This window comes from Trachemys scripta, chromosome 4 (genome assembly GCF_013100865.1).
Source record: "Trachemys scripta elegans isolate TJP31775 chromosome 4, CAS_Tse_1.0, whole genome shotgun sequence".
Taxonomy (NCBI): Eukaryota; Metazoa; Chordata; order Testudines; family Emydidae; genus Trachemys; species Trachemys scripta.
Window position 1 is genome coordinate 90150807 of NC_048301.1, and position 13926 is coordinate 90164732.

At 43.2% G+C, this 13926-nt stretch overlaps 1 protein-coding gene across 1 annotated transcript in view; it reads right to left on the minus strand.

Moving 5' to 3' along the window:
- Positions 1-13926, minus strand: part of DCDC1 (doublecortin domain containing 1) — a 420863-nt gene that overhangs the window by 388407 nt on the left and 18530 nt on the right. The window contains exon 2 of the mRNA XM_034769879.1: positions 6724-6914. Within this exon, the coding sequence (XP_034625770.1) occupies positions 6724-6914 (191 nt within the window). The remainder of the gene's footprint in view (positions 1-6723; positions 6915-13926) is intronic.

Here is a 13926-nt window from a genome sequence, read left to right on the forward strand (position 1 = left end):
GAGTTGCTGTCCCCTGCCCTGAAGCGCAATGACACCCGGATGCGAGCAGCCCTGACTGTCCAGAAGCGAGTGGCCATAGCCCTCTGGAAGCTTGCAACGCCAGACAGCTACCGGTCAGTCGTGAACCACTTTGGCGTGGGCAGATCTACCGTGGGGGTTGTTGTGATGCAAGTAGCCAAGGCAATCGTTGATGTATTGCTGTCAAAGTGACCCTGGGAAATGTGGAGGTGATCATAGATGGCTTTGCAGCGATGGGATTCCCAAACTGCGGTGGGGCCATAGATGGAACTCACATCCCTATCCTGGCACCGGACCACCAGGCCAGCCAGTACATTAACAGAAAGGGCTACTTTTCCATGGTGCTGCAAGCACTGGTGGACCACAGGGGACGTTTTACGAACATCTATGTTGGATGGCCGGGCAAGGTTCATGACGCTCGTGTTTTCAGGAACTCTGGTCTGTTTAGACGGCTGCAGGAAGGTACTTACTTCCCGGACCACAAAATAACTCTTGGGGATGTGGAGATGCCTATAGTCATCCTCGGGGACCCAGCCTACCCGCTAATGCCCTGGCTCATGAAGCCCTATACTGGCGCCCTGGACAGTGAAAAAGAACTCTTCAACTACCGGCTGAGCAAGTGCAGAATGGTGGTAGAGTGTGCTTTTGGCCGTCTCAAGGGGAGATGGAGAAGCTTACTGACTCGCTGTGATCTCAGCGAAACCAATATCCCCATTGTTATAGCAGCTTGCTGTGTGCTCCACAATCTCTGTGAGAGCAAGGGGGAGACCTTTATGGCGGGGTGGGAGGTTGAGGAAAATAGCCTGGCTTCTGATTACGCCCAGCCAGACAGCCGGGTGATTAGAAGAGCCCAGCGGGACGCGCTGTGCATCCGGGAGGCTTTGAAAGCTAGGTTCCTGAGTGAGCAGGGTAACCTGTGACTTTTAAGTTTGTGTACAGAGAAGCTGAACCTGCCCCCGTTTCTTTACCCAGTTAATGTTGACTATCCTCTCCAGTTACATACCCCCTTCACCCCCTTCCAACACACGTTTAGAAATAAAATCACTTCTACTTTGTTAATGAACACCGTTTTCTTTATTACTGTTTTCGCGGGAATGTTTTAAACCTGGGACGCAGACTGTGGTGGGGAGCGGGTGTAGTGTAGTGACGCAAATGACGCTTCTAAACTCCAGGATTGACAGGCTCCGCAGTGGTGGACTGGTTGTTTCAACGGAGCCTGTCACCCCTCCTGATCGGGACTGTGTGTATGGGGGGGCTATGTGACTTTGTGGCAAGGGGAGGACGGTTACAGATCCCCTGCTGCGTGGCTCTGTGATCCAGGATAAGGACCGCGGCATAAGATCTGTAACTGCCCTCCCCCGCCACAAAGTCACAGAGCAACCCACCCCCCACCACAGAACATGAAAACCACCTCCCAGACTGACCAGGGTAACTAGTGACTGCACTGTGTATGTGCCCTGCTGCTGGACCTGCCCCCGCCTATGTACCCTGCTAAAGGTGACTGTCCTGTCCAATTACCAACCCCCTTCCCCCCCTTCCGCCCCTCCTCCAAAAGAACATGATGGAAACAGTAATTAACAGAAACGTATTTTTTATTAGCAACTACACATGAAACTGGGAGGTGAAACTTGGACGGGGGCTTGTGTGAGGCGGGAAGGAAAGAACTTGTCAAATTTTGGGGAATGTGAGCCTTCTACTACTAGAGCTGTCTGCAGGGGTGGAGTGAGAGTTTGCACGGACTCTGCCGCCCCTCCTTCTTTGCACTTTGGGTGAGGGGGGTATGGGACTTGGTGGCGGGGGAGGGCGGTTACAGATAGACTGCAGCGGGGCTCTGTCCTCCTGCCTCCGTTCCTGCAGAACATCCACAAGGCGCCAGAGCGTGTCCGTTTGCTCCCTCATTAGTCCAAGCAGCGTTTGAGTCGCCTGCTGGTCTTCCTGCCACCACCTCTCCTCCCGTTCCATGTGTGCTTGGTGCATTTGGGACAAGTTCTCCCGCCACTGGGTCTGCTGTGCTGCCTGGGCTCGGGAGCAGCCCATAAGTTCCGAGAACATGTCCTCCCGTGTCCTCTTCTTCCTACGCCTAATCTGCGCTAGCCTCTGGGAGTGTGATGCCAGGCTAGGTTGTGAGACAGTCGCAGATGTGGCTGTGGGAATGGGAAAAAGGGAGTGAATTCCTCAGAAAGATAAATGTAGTTGTGAACAAAGAACATAGTCTTTCTCTGTGAACAAGACTATGCACAGCACCTATCACATGCGCACTCAGGACAAGGTCGAATTCTCGGCCTTCGCATTCAGTACCTGGGGTCTTGCACTGCAGATCTGAGAAGCGGGGCAGGACACCGGAATTTGTGTAGCAGGCAGACATGGTAAGCCGTAGACTTGTGGCAGCTTAAAACTTTAATAGTAGCACTGGCCTCCTTTCCCATTGAAAGCAATGCCAGTCCCTGCTGCCAGCAATCCGGCAAGCAGGAACTCTGCCCCTGTCCCACCCCCTCGCGGCTGTCCCCGGGAAAGATCCCTGTATGCTGCCCCTCTCCCGCCTCCACCGCGTGGCTGCAAACCAGCGGTTACAGTTCAGTAAAGGAACGGGCAAGCAGTCCCAACACTAACATTCCCCTACCTAATTCAAAGCAGGTCACCATGAGCGACATCACCCTGATGAGGATCTCAGATAGTGAGAAAGAAAGAATGCTTCGGGAAAGCCTCCAAAGACCAGGGCCGTATGCCGCCCTGCTCTGCAGGGCAATGATCCCTGAGTACTTGATTGTCTCGTGGCGCAGAAACGTTTCATACTACGGAGGACCCAATAAGGCCGCTCTCCCCAGGAACCTGATGCAAAGGCTTTCCAATTACCTCCAGGAGAGCTTCCTCGAGATGTCCCAGGAGGATTTCTGCTCTATCCCCGGACATATAGACCGCATTTTACTGTAGCTGCACTGGCAGGGACTAAACAGTAGAGCGGCTTGGGCAGAACAATCATGCTAAACCGGACATTGTTAGATTTTTTTTCAATAGTTGCACTGCCCAGGACTGAAACGTTAAGCGCCTAGGGCAAACTAATCATGAGAAACCCATTTTTGTTATTCTTAATATTCCTGTTCTGTTAAAAATAAATGTTTAGATGTTTAAAACACTTACTGGCTGATCCTTCCCCAGATTCTGTGTCCGGGTTAACGGCTGGGGACGGTTAGTAGGGGATCTCTGTAAGGGTGATGAAGAGATCCTGGCTGTCGGGGAAATCAGCGTTGTAAGCGCTGTCGACTGCCTCGTCCTCCTCATCTCTTTCCTCATCTTCCCCATCCGCTAACATGTCCGAGGAACCGGCCGTGGACAATATCCCATCCTCAGAGTCCATGGTCAGTGGTGGGGTAGTGGTGGCGGCCGCACCTAGGATGGAATGCAGTGCCTCGTAGAAACGGGATGTCTGGGGATGGGATCCGGAGCATCCGTTTGCCTCTTTGGTCTTCTGGTAGCCTTGTCTCAGCTCCTTGATTTTCACGCGGCACTGCGTTGCATCCCGGCTGTATCCTCTCTCTGACATGTCTTTAGAGATCTTCTCGTAGATCTTTGCATTCCGTCTTTTGGATCGCAGCTCGGAAAGCACGGACTCATCGCCCCACACAACGATCAGATCCAAGACTTCCCGATCAGTTCATGCTGGGGCCTTCTTTCTATTCTGAGATTGCACGGCCATCACTGCTGGAGAGCTCTGCATCGTTGCCAGTGCTGCTGAGCTCGCCACGATGTCCAAACAGGAAATGAGATTCAAACTGGCTAGACAGGAAAAGGAATTCAAATTTTCCCGGGGCTTTTCCTGTGTGGCTGGTCAGAGCATCCGAGCTCGGACTGCTGTCCAGAGCGTCAACAGAGTGGTGCACTGTGGGATAGCTCCCGGAGCTATTAGCGTCGATTTCCATCCACACCTAGCCTAATTCGACATGGCCATGTCGAATTTAGCGCTACTCCCCTCGTCGGGGAGGAGTACAGAAGTCGAATTTAAGAGACCTCTATGTCGAACTAAATAGCTTCGCGGTGTGGACGGGTGCAGGGTTAATTCGATGTAATGGCGCTAACTTCGACATAAACGCCTAGTGTAGACCAGGCCTGAGACAGAGGAAGAAATGCAGTAAGAACCATCTCTAACAAAATAGGATCAGCACAACTGTTACTAAATCAGCCAGGTAGAGGAGGCTTTCCTTTTAGATTATCTGCAAGAGCTGTTGCATGTAGGCCACCTGGTCCAAGTTTAAGTTTTCAGTGTTGGTTATGAATATATATTAAGCCATATTTTAGCTACACTAGAGAAGTGGTGATAAGAAAGAAAAAGGTACTATTGGCATGGGGTACATTGTGAGGAATAGGCTCCACAGTGTAGAGCATCTTATAGAAACAAGTAGGAGAGAATAAAGGGGAGGGGTTTAAAATAAGCAAGTAGAGGGGAAGTTTATTTTGCTTACAATATAATATAAACACAAACTTTATTTAAAAATTAAACTACGGTTATTGAAAGAGAGATGCCAAACATAACCCCTCAATCCAAAGGCAACCTTTATGTTACAACCATTTCCTCAATACTTTGTTTTTTATCTAGTTAGATTATAAACTCTTTGGGAATAAAACAACAGGAAACAATGTAGGAACCACTAACTGGGCTAAGTTACTTAAGAGTAGTGTATCACCAGTTACTCTCCTGAAGCACTGAGACAATATCGTGATAAATGTATAAACTAGGGCTGTCCAAGTGATTAAAAAAATGAATTGCGATTAATTGCGTGATTAAAAAAATTAATTGCAATTAATCGCATTGTTAAAGAATAATAGAATACCATTTATATAAACATTGGGTGTTTCAAATTTGGATTTTCAAATATATTGATTTCAATTACAACACAGAATACAAAGTGTACAGTGCTCACTTTATATTTATTTTTGATTACAAATATTTGAACTGTAAAAAACAAAAGAAATAGTATTTTTCAATACATCTAATACAAGTACTGTGATGCAATCTCTTTATCACGGAAGTTGAACTTACAAATGTAGAATTATGTACAAAAAAGACTGGATTAAAAAAAATGTAAAATTTTAGAGCCTGCAAGTCCACTCAGTACTACTTCTTGTTCAGCCAATTGCTCAGACAAACAAGTTTGTTTACATTTGCCGGAGATAATGCTGCCCGCTTCTTGTTTCTCATGGCACTGTTGTAGCTGGCGTCACAAGATATTTACGAGACAGATGCGCTCAAGAGTCATATGTCCCTTCACGCTTCAACCACAATTCCAGGAGACATGCATCCAGGCTGATGATGGGTTCTGCTCGAGAACAATCCAAAGCAGTCTGTTTATTTTCATCATCTGAGTCAGATGCCACCAGCAGAAGGTTGATTTTCTTTTTTGGTGGTTCGGGTTCTGAAGTTTCCACATTGTAGTGTTGCTCTTTTAAGACTTCTGAAAGCATGCTCCACAGCTCATCCCTCTCAGATTTTGGACGGCACTTCAAATTCTTAAACCTTGTGTTGAGTGCTGTAGCTATCTTTAGAAATCTCACATTGGTACTTTCTTTGCATGTTATCAAATCTGCAGTGTTCTTAAAGTGTTCTTAAAATAAACAACATGTGGTGGGTCATCATCTGAGACTGCTATAACATGAAATATTGGCAGAATGCAGGTAAAACAGAGCAGGGGACATATTCTCCCTCAAGGAGTTCAATCACAAATTTAATCAATGCAAACTTTTTTAAACGACGTCATCAGCATGGAAGCATGTCCTCTGGAATGGTGGCCAAAGCATGAAGGGACATACAAATGTTTAGGATATCTGGCACATAAATACCTTGCAATGCCAGCTACAAAAGTGCCATGCAATTGCCTGTTCTCACTTTCTGGCGACATTGTAAAGAAGAAGAGGACAGCATTATCTCCTGTAAATATAAACAAACTTGTTTGTGTTAGCGATACAAGAAGTAGGACTGAGTAGACTTGTAGGCTCTGAAGTTTTATATTGTTTTGTTTTTGAGTGCAGTTTTGTAACAAAAAAAATCTAAACCTGATGCAGGTATGCTTTCTGCATGATGGCAGAACCAAGGATACAGTGGCCCCACCCCCCCGCAGCTACCCACAGGATGGGTTGCCCACATAGGGAAGTAAGGGTGGTGCCTTATGCCATCTTATGTCCTTGCATGGCTTGTATGACACATAAGGATTTGCCCCTTAGATATACATGTGCAACATCTTGTATCTTTTAATCATGTTTGTATATTTACATTATTTTTATTGCTATAATGACTTAAATTGACTATTAGGGCCCAGTTTGGCATTCCTGTTCCCCGCATGGCTGGGGAATTCCAGGGGAAGGACTAATATCTAACCAAGTGAAAAAATCTGAAAATCTGAAGAAGAAGAGGCCTTTGTTTTTAAGGCTTCAAAGCCACAAAGATCACTAATTTTGAGATGATTAAAAATTTAGATAAACTCAAATTTAGATAGCTCAGAGTGATCTATAGCTAAAACATTTCTCCGTATCTGCAGTGTTCTGAGGCACTTTTCAGATTGATTATAGGAAACTAACAGTAAATGTTACTGCGCAACCATGAAATTATCTTTAAAAATTACCTCTATTTTCAGCTTTAAACTGTTGCTAATAAAGTTATTTTTCTCAATTATATTCTGTGCAGCATATCACAAAATAGCAAATTAAAAATCTTACCTTGGAAAATTATGTAAGTGGGAAGAAGATGTGATGACTTTATTCACATACTGCTTCACTACTGTAGTTTGTACACTGTTATGACATGAAGACATTGATGAAGTTAAGAATTCATTATTTCTTTGTGATTCCCCAAAAGTTGGATTGCAAGGTACATGAGCACTTACTGGTCTTTTGTCATTTGCCATTTCCTGTTTAGAAATGTCAAAGGCAGTAATTAAAATTAATGCAGAGGTTTTTTTCTATTAATAGTTACAACTGAAACTCTTGATTAATTAGCATGAACCCAATCGAGTAGTGCTTTTTCACATGAGTAGTCTAACTGAAGCCAGTATGAAGCATAATGGGTTTCTGAACACAGTAATGTTCAGTTTGGATTGTCGTAGAAATTCCTGTCCGTTCCAGCTGAGGAATAAGGAGAGACGGACACAGCTAATCAAGCAAGGAGCCCCGGGAGGGGCGATACATTTATTTCAATTGCAATTGGGTTCGAGCTCATAAGTTGGCAAGAACCCCGAAAACACTTACACCAAAGTATTATATGCAGTTGACTATGATAATCTATCGCTCTATGATTGGCCAAAATTTGCTATCATTACCATACATAATTAGCAAGCTAACTGTATCTGCCCCTTTTGTTTGTGACCCCTTATTGTTCAGCTACTTGCCCCCTCCCCCTTGTGTTATTTTGCAAACCAAGCGGTTAGTTATCTATTGGACGCAGGTACAGAAAGTTCCACTGTCTGCAGGTTTGGAGTTTGGTTACATTTTCTCTCGAAGGAACTTCCTGAGTTAAAACTATCCATAGCTGATGCTGCATATCTCCCTTCTTCTTTCTCCCATGTGTACATGACAAATTTGCCCCCTGGCAGTTAAGTAGAATAATTTTATTTCAGGATGAAGGCAGATTGTATTTTTTATGTATTTACATTTTTAGGGAACAGAATTTGGAGATGGTGAGGAGCAATACCAATTTGGAGGCTTAAAGAGAGAGACAGGGGGAGGGATAAAAAAGTCTTCTCTATGGAGCTAGATTGGCGGAATTATCCAGAAATTTTAAAGGCTTGTATATGAGATTTTGTAACTTACTAACAGTTTATTGCTGAAATTCATTTGGAAGGAATATTATTTCATTTATTATGAAATGTTATTGTGGAAGCTATACGCAAGACTTTCCAAAGTATAAGATTAAAGTGTTAAAATATACTTGTTTTTAATTATATAGATAAAGCTAACAGAAGGGGAACCAATTAGAGTATGGAATGAATTGCTCATGCTCAACCATGCAAAATATCAGAGTCAAAAGTTTATGTCTTGATCCGAAGAAGTGCTGAGCGCCCACAATTCCTGTTAAATCAATGGGAGCAGTAGATGCTCAGCAACTCTTAGAATCAGGCATTTACAGATTAAGGCCCTAGTCCCACAAATAATTACTCCCATGCTTAATTTAAAACATGTATGTAGCTCCCCTGGCACCAGTGAGATGACTCACATACATAAGTCTTTGCAGGTTCGGAACTTTTTGTATATGTTTCAAATAAATATTAAATTATTTATTTCCAGAATGCAGAAACTGTGGAGCAGATCTTCATCTGCTGTATGTAGATTTCTTCCAATTTTAGTCTTCGGAAGAGTGTGGGAGATATCAATATTTTTTTAAAAAACAAATATTGTGTCTCTCTGTCTACATGAGCAGTATCATGCTGTCTCTTACACAGAAGAAAAGAGTTAACTCAATCCTGGATGGTTTTATAGATCTCCAGGAAGGGAGACAATGACTCTAACTCAATTGCCAGTGTTTAATGGACAAATCCACTGCTGGAAGTCTACCTCTGGCCTCCTTAGTGAGATGCTTAAACTGGATTGACTAGGATCAGGAGTCCCACAACAGACAAAATAACATTGAGATGGATAAAAAAGCTGATTTCAGAATGGGGAGACACTGACTGAGGGTCAGACTGAGGCAGAGACTGCAGGGATGAAGTCTGCCTCACCCAGCTCCAATGTTGGAAGTACCTGGGACAAGTGGGACCTATTTAAGCGTACAAGGAAAGACTAAGGTTTAGGTAAGATAATATGTGTGTAGACCTTTTGTTGTTTTAACCCTTTCTCTCTCTGTTTGGTACATGCCTAAGGATAAGTAAATAATACTTTGTTTCAAAGAGGCTGTTTTGAGTCATTGTATTTTCATACTGATCATAGGCTACCAAAGAGAAGTCTATAACAGGAGTCAAAACCAACTAGATCTGCTGGGAAACACTTGGTAAATAGGGGTGCTAAGACCTGGAGACTCAGTCAAGAGTGGAATGAATTGCGGGATTCGCCTCTGACAGAAGTTCAGACATAGCCCTGTCACTTGGAAAGGGTGCCCACCCAGAGACTGAGAGAGGGTACAGCTCATCCTGAACTGTGATAAACCTACTGTATGCAAAAAATTAATGTTCTTGTAGCTTCTTCTATTAAAATGGAGAACTGAAGGTAAGGTGCGACACCTGTAGTTCAGAATTCAAAATGATCTGCTTCTCATGTTCTCATAATGGTTTTGGTCACTTACCAAAAAATAATAAATAACAACAATAATAATAATAATAATAATAATAATACCAGTACCTAACGGGAAAGCTAAAGCAAACTTTATTAATTAATCCAAGTACTTATAAAATCCCTTTTACAAATGAGACTACTGACACGTTTTAAAGCAAGCCAGATTTAGCACTATAGTTGTATAAAAACTAACCACCCAGCGGATAGCAATAATTTCAGCATTTGCAAATGTTTTCTTTGTTTGCAGTGTGAACCCCTAAAAACACAGGCTAAATAAAGAAAAATCACCACCTGGGAAGGATTTTTGAAATCAGGCCCTTTAATCACTCAGGGCCATATTCTGCAATGTGTAGTAGTATCTTACTCCTTAAGTAGTCCCATTGGAATTAATGGGAGTATCTATATAGAAAGGCACGACTCAAAATGCCAATGGTGGCAGAATCTGGTCCCTAGAAAATGGAACATGAAGTCTTTATTCTTTGCTTCTTTATTCTTAGAAATATCCTTGAACCGACTGTGATACAAGTTGTTACTCTTTTCCTCACTAAAAGGTCAATGTGGCAGGTGAGGCTGCTTCAGGGAGTTTGTCAGGGAGCAGGCCAGCAGCTGGTTCTAGCAGGTCTGCCCTTGACACTCTTTCTAGCCCTTTTAGGCTTCTGGAGGTATGTCTACAATGCCATGTAAGCTCAGGGTTAGCAGAACTTGAGTTAGCAGACCATGGGTTTGTTAATCTAGGACTTGATGGTCTACACTCATTTACAACCCCAGGTTAGGAACTGTTGAGCCCTGGGTCCCAATGTGGGGCTCCAGAGTATACAGTGCATTATGTTGGCCTGAGTCCAACCACCCATAACCCAGACTTCCTAGCACCCTCCCAAAGTGTGGTCGCTCTAGCCCTTTGTTTGTGATGCAGGAAAATCTGACTGCCAACCAAAATTGACTGTCCAGAGGACAAAGAAAGTCAGCTAGTGGGATTGTGGAATACTTTTGGCAGACTCCCAGAGCATGAGTCCAGTAGGGCTGCGTCTACACTGCAAAGCAATAGGGTTTGAACCCTGAGTCGTGGCTTGACTCAGGCTTGGACCTTCGACCCCTGTGGGGTCCTGGGACCATTGGTCCAAGCCCTGTGTTAGCACAATTTTTGTGAAGATGGAAGGGGGTTAGGCTTAAGCTTCAATTCGAACCTCAGGTTACAACAGAGTGTAGACATATCCTGGAGATGAATCTTGTTGGTAGCCCGGCCTGCGCACAGTGGTGTCCTGGTGCCAATATCTCCAGAACAGGGCAGAGAAAACCTGACAGACACCATCACAGTCATGTTTTATTTCCTGCTATCTCCTGTATAAAAACTGAATTTTAATCAGTTCTTGTTTTTGTCACCTCTTTATAGAAAAACTTCTACAATCCTAGTTCTACGGTCAGTACTATTGTGGGACTTGCACAGCTTGAGGCCCTGATATACTGACATCTAAAAAGTGATGAAAGATTTCATAGTTCAACCTATTGCTCTCACAACTCCTACTTTAAAAACAAACTTCTCCAGTATTAATGCGGAATATCTGACATTTTGCCACATAGATCTACTGCATGTGTGGTGTATTTAATAAAAGTTAGTTATACCATAAAATGCTTATAATTTGTATGATACTGTATATCTCTAGAGTAATAGTTATAACAGTGCATTACACTTCATCAGGCAACACCTTGATTACTACAACCTCCTACCTACATTCTGGCCTTGACTAATATGTAGAGTCCTTCACAGATACAAAATTTGTATCTGCATCCTATCCACAATCTGCAAAAATTGTCTGTGGATATTGCAGGGCTGTGCCAAGCCCCTGACACCCAGCCACCCCCCACTTCTCCTTAGAGACCTCCTGCCCTGCTCTGGGCAGGGAGGCTACAATCCTGGGCCCTCTTATGCAGTGCCACCTTCCCAATGGAGGGCTCGGACGCCCTTACGCAGCCGCAGTGACTCTAAAACATGCAGACCCAACTGGGACAGACAGCAGCGACAACTATTCTCCTCACAGCGCCCGCAGTTGCCACCTGCTAGTTTAAAGTACAACACCTCTTTCAAAATGGTGCTTGGCTCACTACACAGGAGCACAGTGTATATCTACCCTTATGAGTATGTCTACTCTTCTGGGAGTTGTAGTTTACCTCCTCCATCCAAGTAAGCTGGGGACTGCAACTCCCAGAATGTCCAGTGGGCTATTGCCACATATCACAGCCAACTGCTGCGTGATTCAGAGAGCTGGGCAATTTTCCCCAGGCCCCACAGGGGGCCCTGCAAGCCCTGGCCAGCGGCGGTCCGGGTCTTTGGCGGCATTTCAGCGGTGGGGGGCGCGGAGCGACTGAAGGGCCCCCCGCTGCTGAAATGCCACCAAAGACCCGGACCGCCGCTGGGTGAGTACAGGCGCAGCAGCTCCTCCACTTTGCCCCAGGCCCCCTGAATCCTCTGGGCAGCCCTGGTATGAATGGGTCATCCTCCTCAAAAGATTGATAACGCTGCTACCCTATTCTTCAAATCCCTCCTCAAGATTCACTTCTACAGAATACAGCCAAATTATAATGGCTAGGCAGGTGATGCACTAAGATTATTGCTACTGATCTGCTCATTTGTCTCCATTCACAAACAACTACAACAAAATCTCTATACCTACAAATTGTGTACAAGGCTAGTCTATTAAAAAATAAAACTTGAATTGCTGTTACCCTGTCCTCCCCCTCCTCTCCTTCCTTCCCCCTCAACCCCTGTCCCCTTTTGTTTGTTTCTTCTTTTCATTACTACTTTCCTTTACATCTTTTCACAAATAGAATGTTAGTTATACGTCTGTACAGTGTCCAGCACAATGGGGACTCAATCTGGAGGCACTACTGTAATCCACATAATAAACAACAATAATAAGGAAGAGCCAATCCATTCTATAATCCACAGAAGTGTATACAAACTGTGTATCTGAAATACAGTTTTATGTTAAAACTGTTTACTCTTATAGTCTTTACTAAAAAAGGCAAGAAATACAAATTGCAATTACTAATTTATTTATTTTCTACATTTTTTCATTTTACCATAGTTATCTTCTGTAATTAAAAATGAAACAAAATAGCATGTCTCTCAAACGTGCATTTCAACCACTGAATGTTCCTTAGAGGACTGTCCTTTTGAAAACAACTCTGCTATGTGACTAGTCTTGCGATTTTTATTTTGTCCTAGCTCAAACAAAACTGGAAGAGAATACAATGGGAGTTTTGCCTGAGCTAGGACTAAGGACTTCAGGAATGTGTTTTCAGATAGTAATGGGCAATACAGTATGTAGAGATATCAGACATATTTAATGGTAATGATCAGAGGCAATTAAGTAGATTTAACTGTTCTTTATACCAGAAAATACTATTTTTTTAAAGAAGAAACTACAACATAAAACAAATGTTAAACAAAAGTATGGTAGAATTCATTCTATACTTCCAAAGAAAATAAGTGCATCAAAGCCAATTAGCCCAATGCCCCCTTCCCACAAACACATGGGAACATACCCAATTATCTTGAAAAAAGCCAATTAAAAATAAAATGAATAATCTGAATACCAAAACTTCTATAATTCATTTGATAATTATATTTCTCTTGAAGCTGCTGTTAACGTAAACTGTGAAATACTGTCGATCTATCATGTTTATAAGCATCATAGACAACATACCCATTCCTCTGTTGTCTTTAAACGTTATATTGCAGTTTGCACTAACAAGTAATCAAAATGACATTAAACATGCCTATTTTTCTAATACAGGTCTTCAGATAACATTTAGAATCTTCAAAAAACTGAATATTCATTTTATATACATCAGGATAAACATCCAGTTAGTCACAGGGATCCTTTTTTTTTTTTTTTTTGTAATGGCAGAATAAAGAAAAGTAAAGAAAAAGAAAAAAGGATATTATGTTTATAGAATCAGAAATGTAGGGCTGGAGGGGAGCTCAAATGTCATGTGGGACTGTGTCAAAAGCCATACTAAAATCAAGATATGTGTACAGTTTCCCCCCATCTACTAGGTCAGTAACCCTGTCAAAGAAGAAAATTGAATTAGTTTGGTATGATTTGTTCTTGACAAATCCATGTTGGCTCTTACTTATCACCCTATTATTCTCTAGGTGCTTACAAATTAATTGTTTAATAATTTGTTCCAGTATCTTTCCAGGTACCGAAGCACGGCTGACAGGTCTATATTCCCCTGGGACCCTTTTGTGCCCCTTTTTAAAGATGGTACTATGTTTGCCCTTCTCAAGTCCTCTAAAACTAGGGTGACCAGATGTCCCGATTTTTGGGTCTTTTCCTTATATAGGCTCCTATTACCCCCACCCACCCACTGTCCCTATTTTTCACACTTGCTATCTGATCGCCCTATCTGGAACTTTCCCATCCTCCATGATTCTTTAGGGTAATGGCTAACAGTTCAGAGATTCCTTTAGCTAGTTCCTGAAGTGCCCTAGGATGAATTTCATCAGGCCCTGCTGACTTTAATACATCTTACTCATGATTAACAGCAGTTCATTACATGGATGTGCAGTATGTGAATGTGTACAGGAGTGGCTGAGAGAAAGGAGTTTCCCCCTCCCTTGCATAATCCACATAAGGTCCAGGCACAACTGTAGTC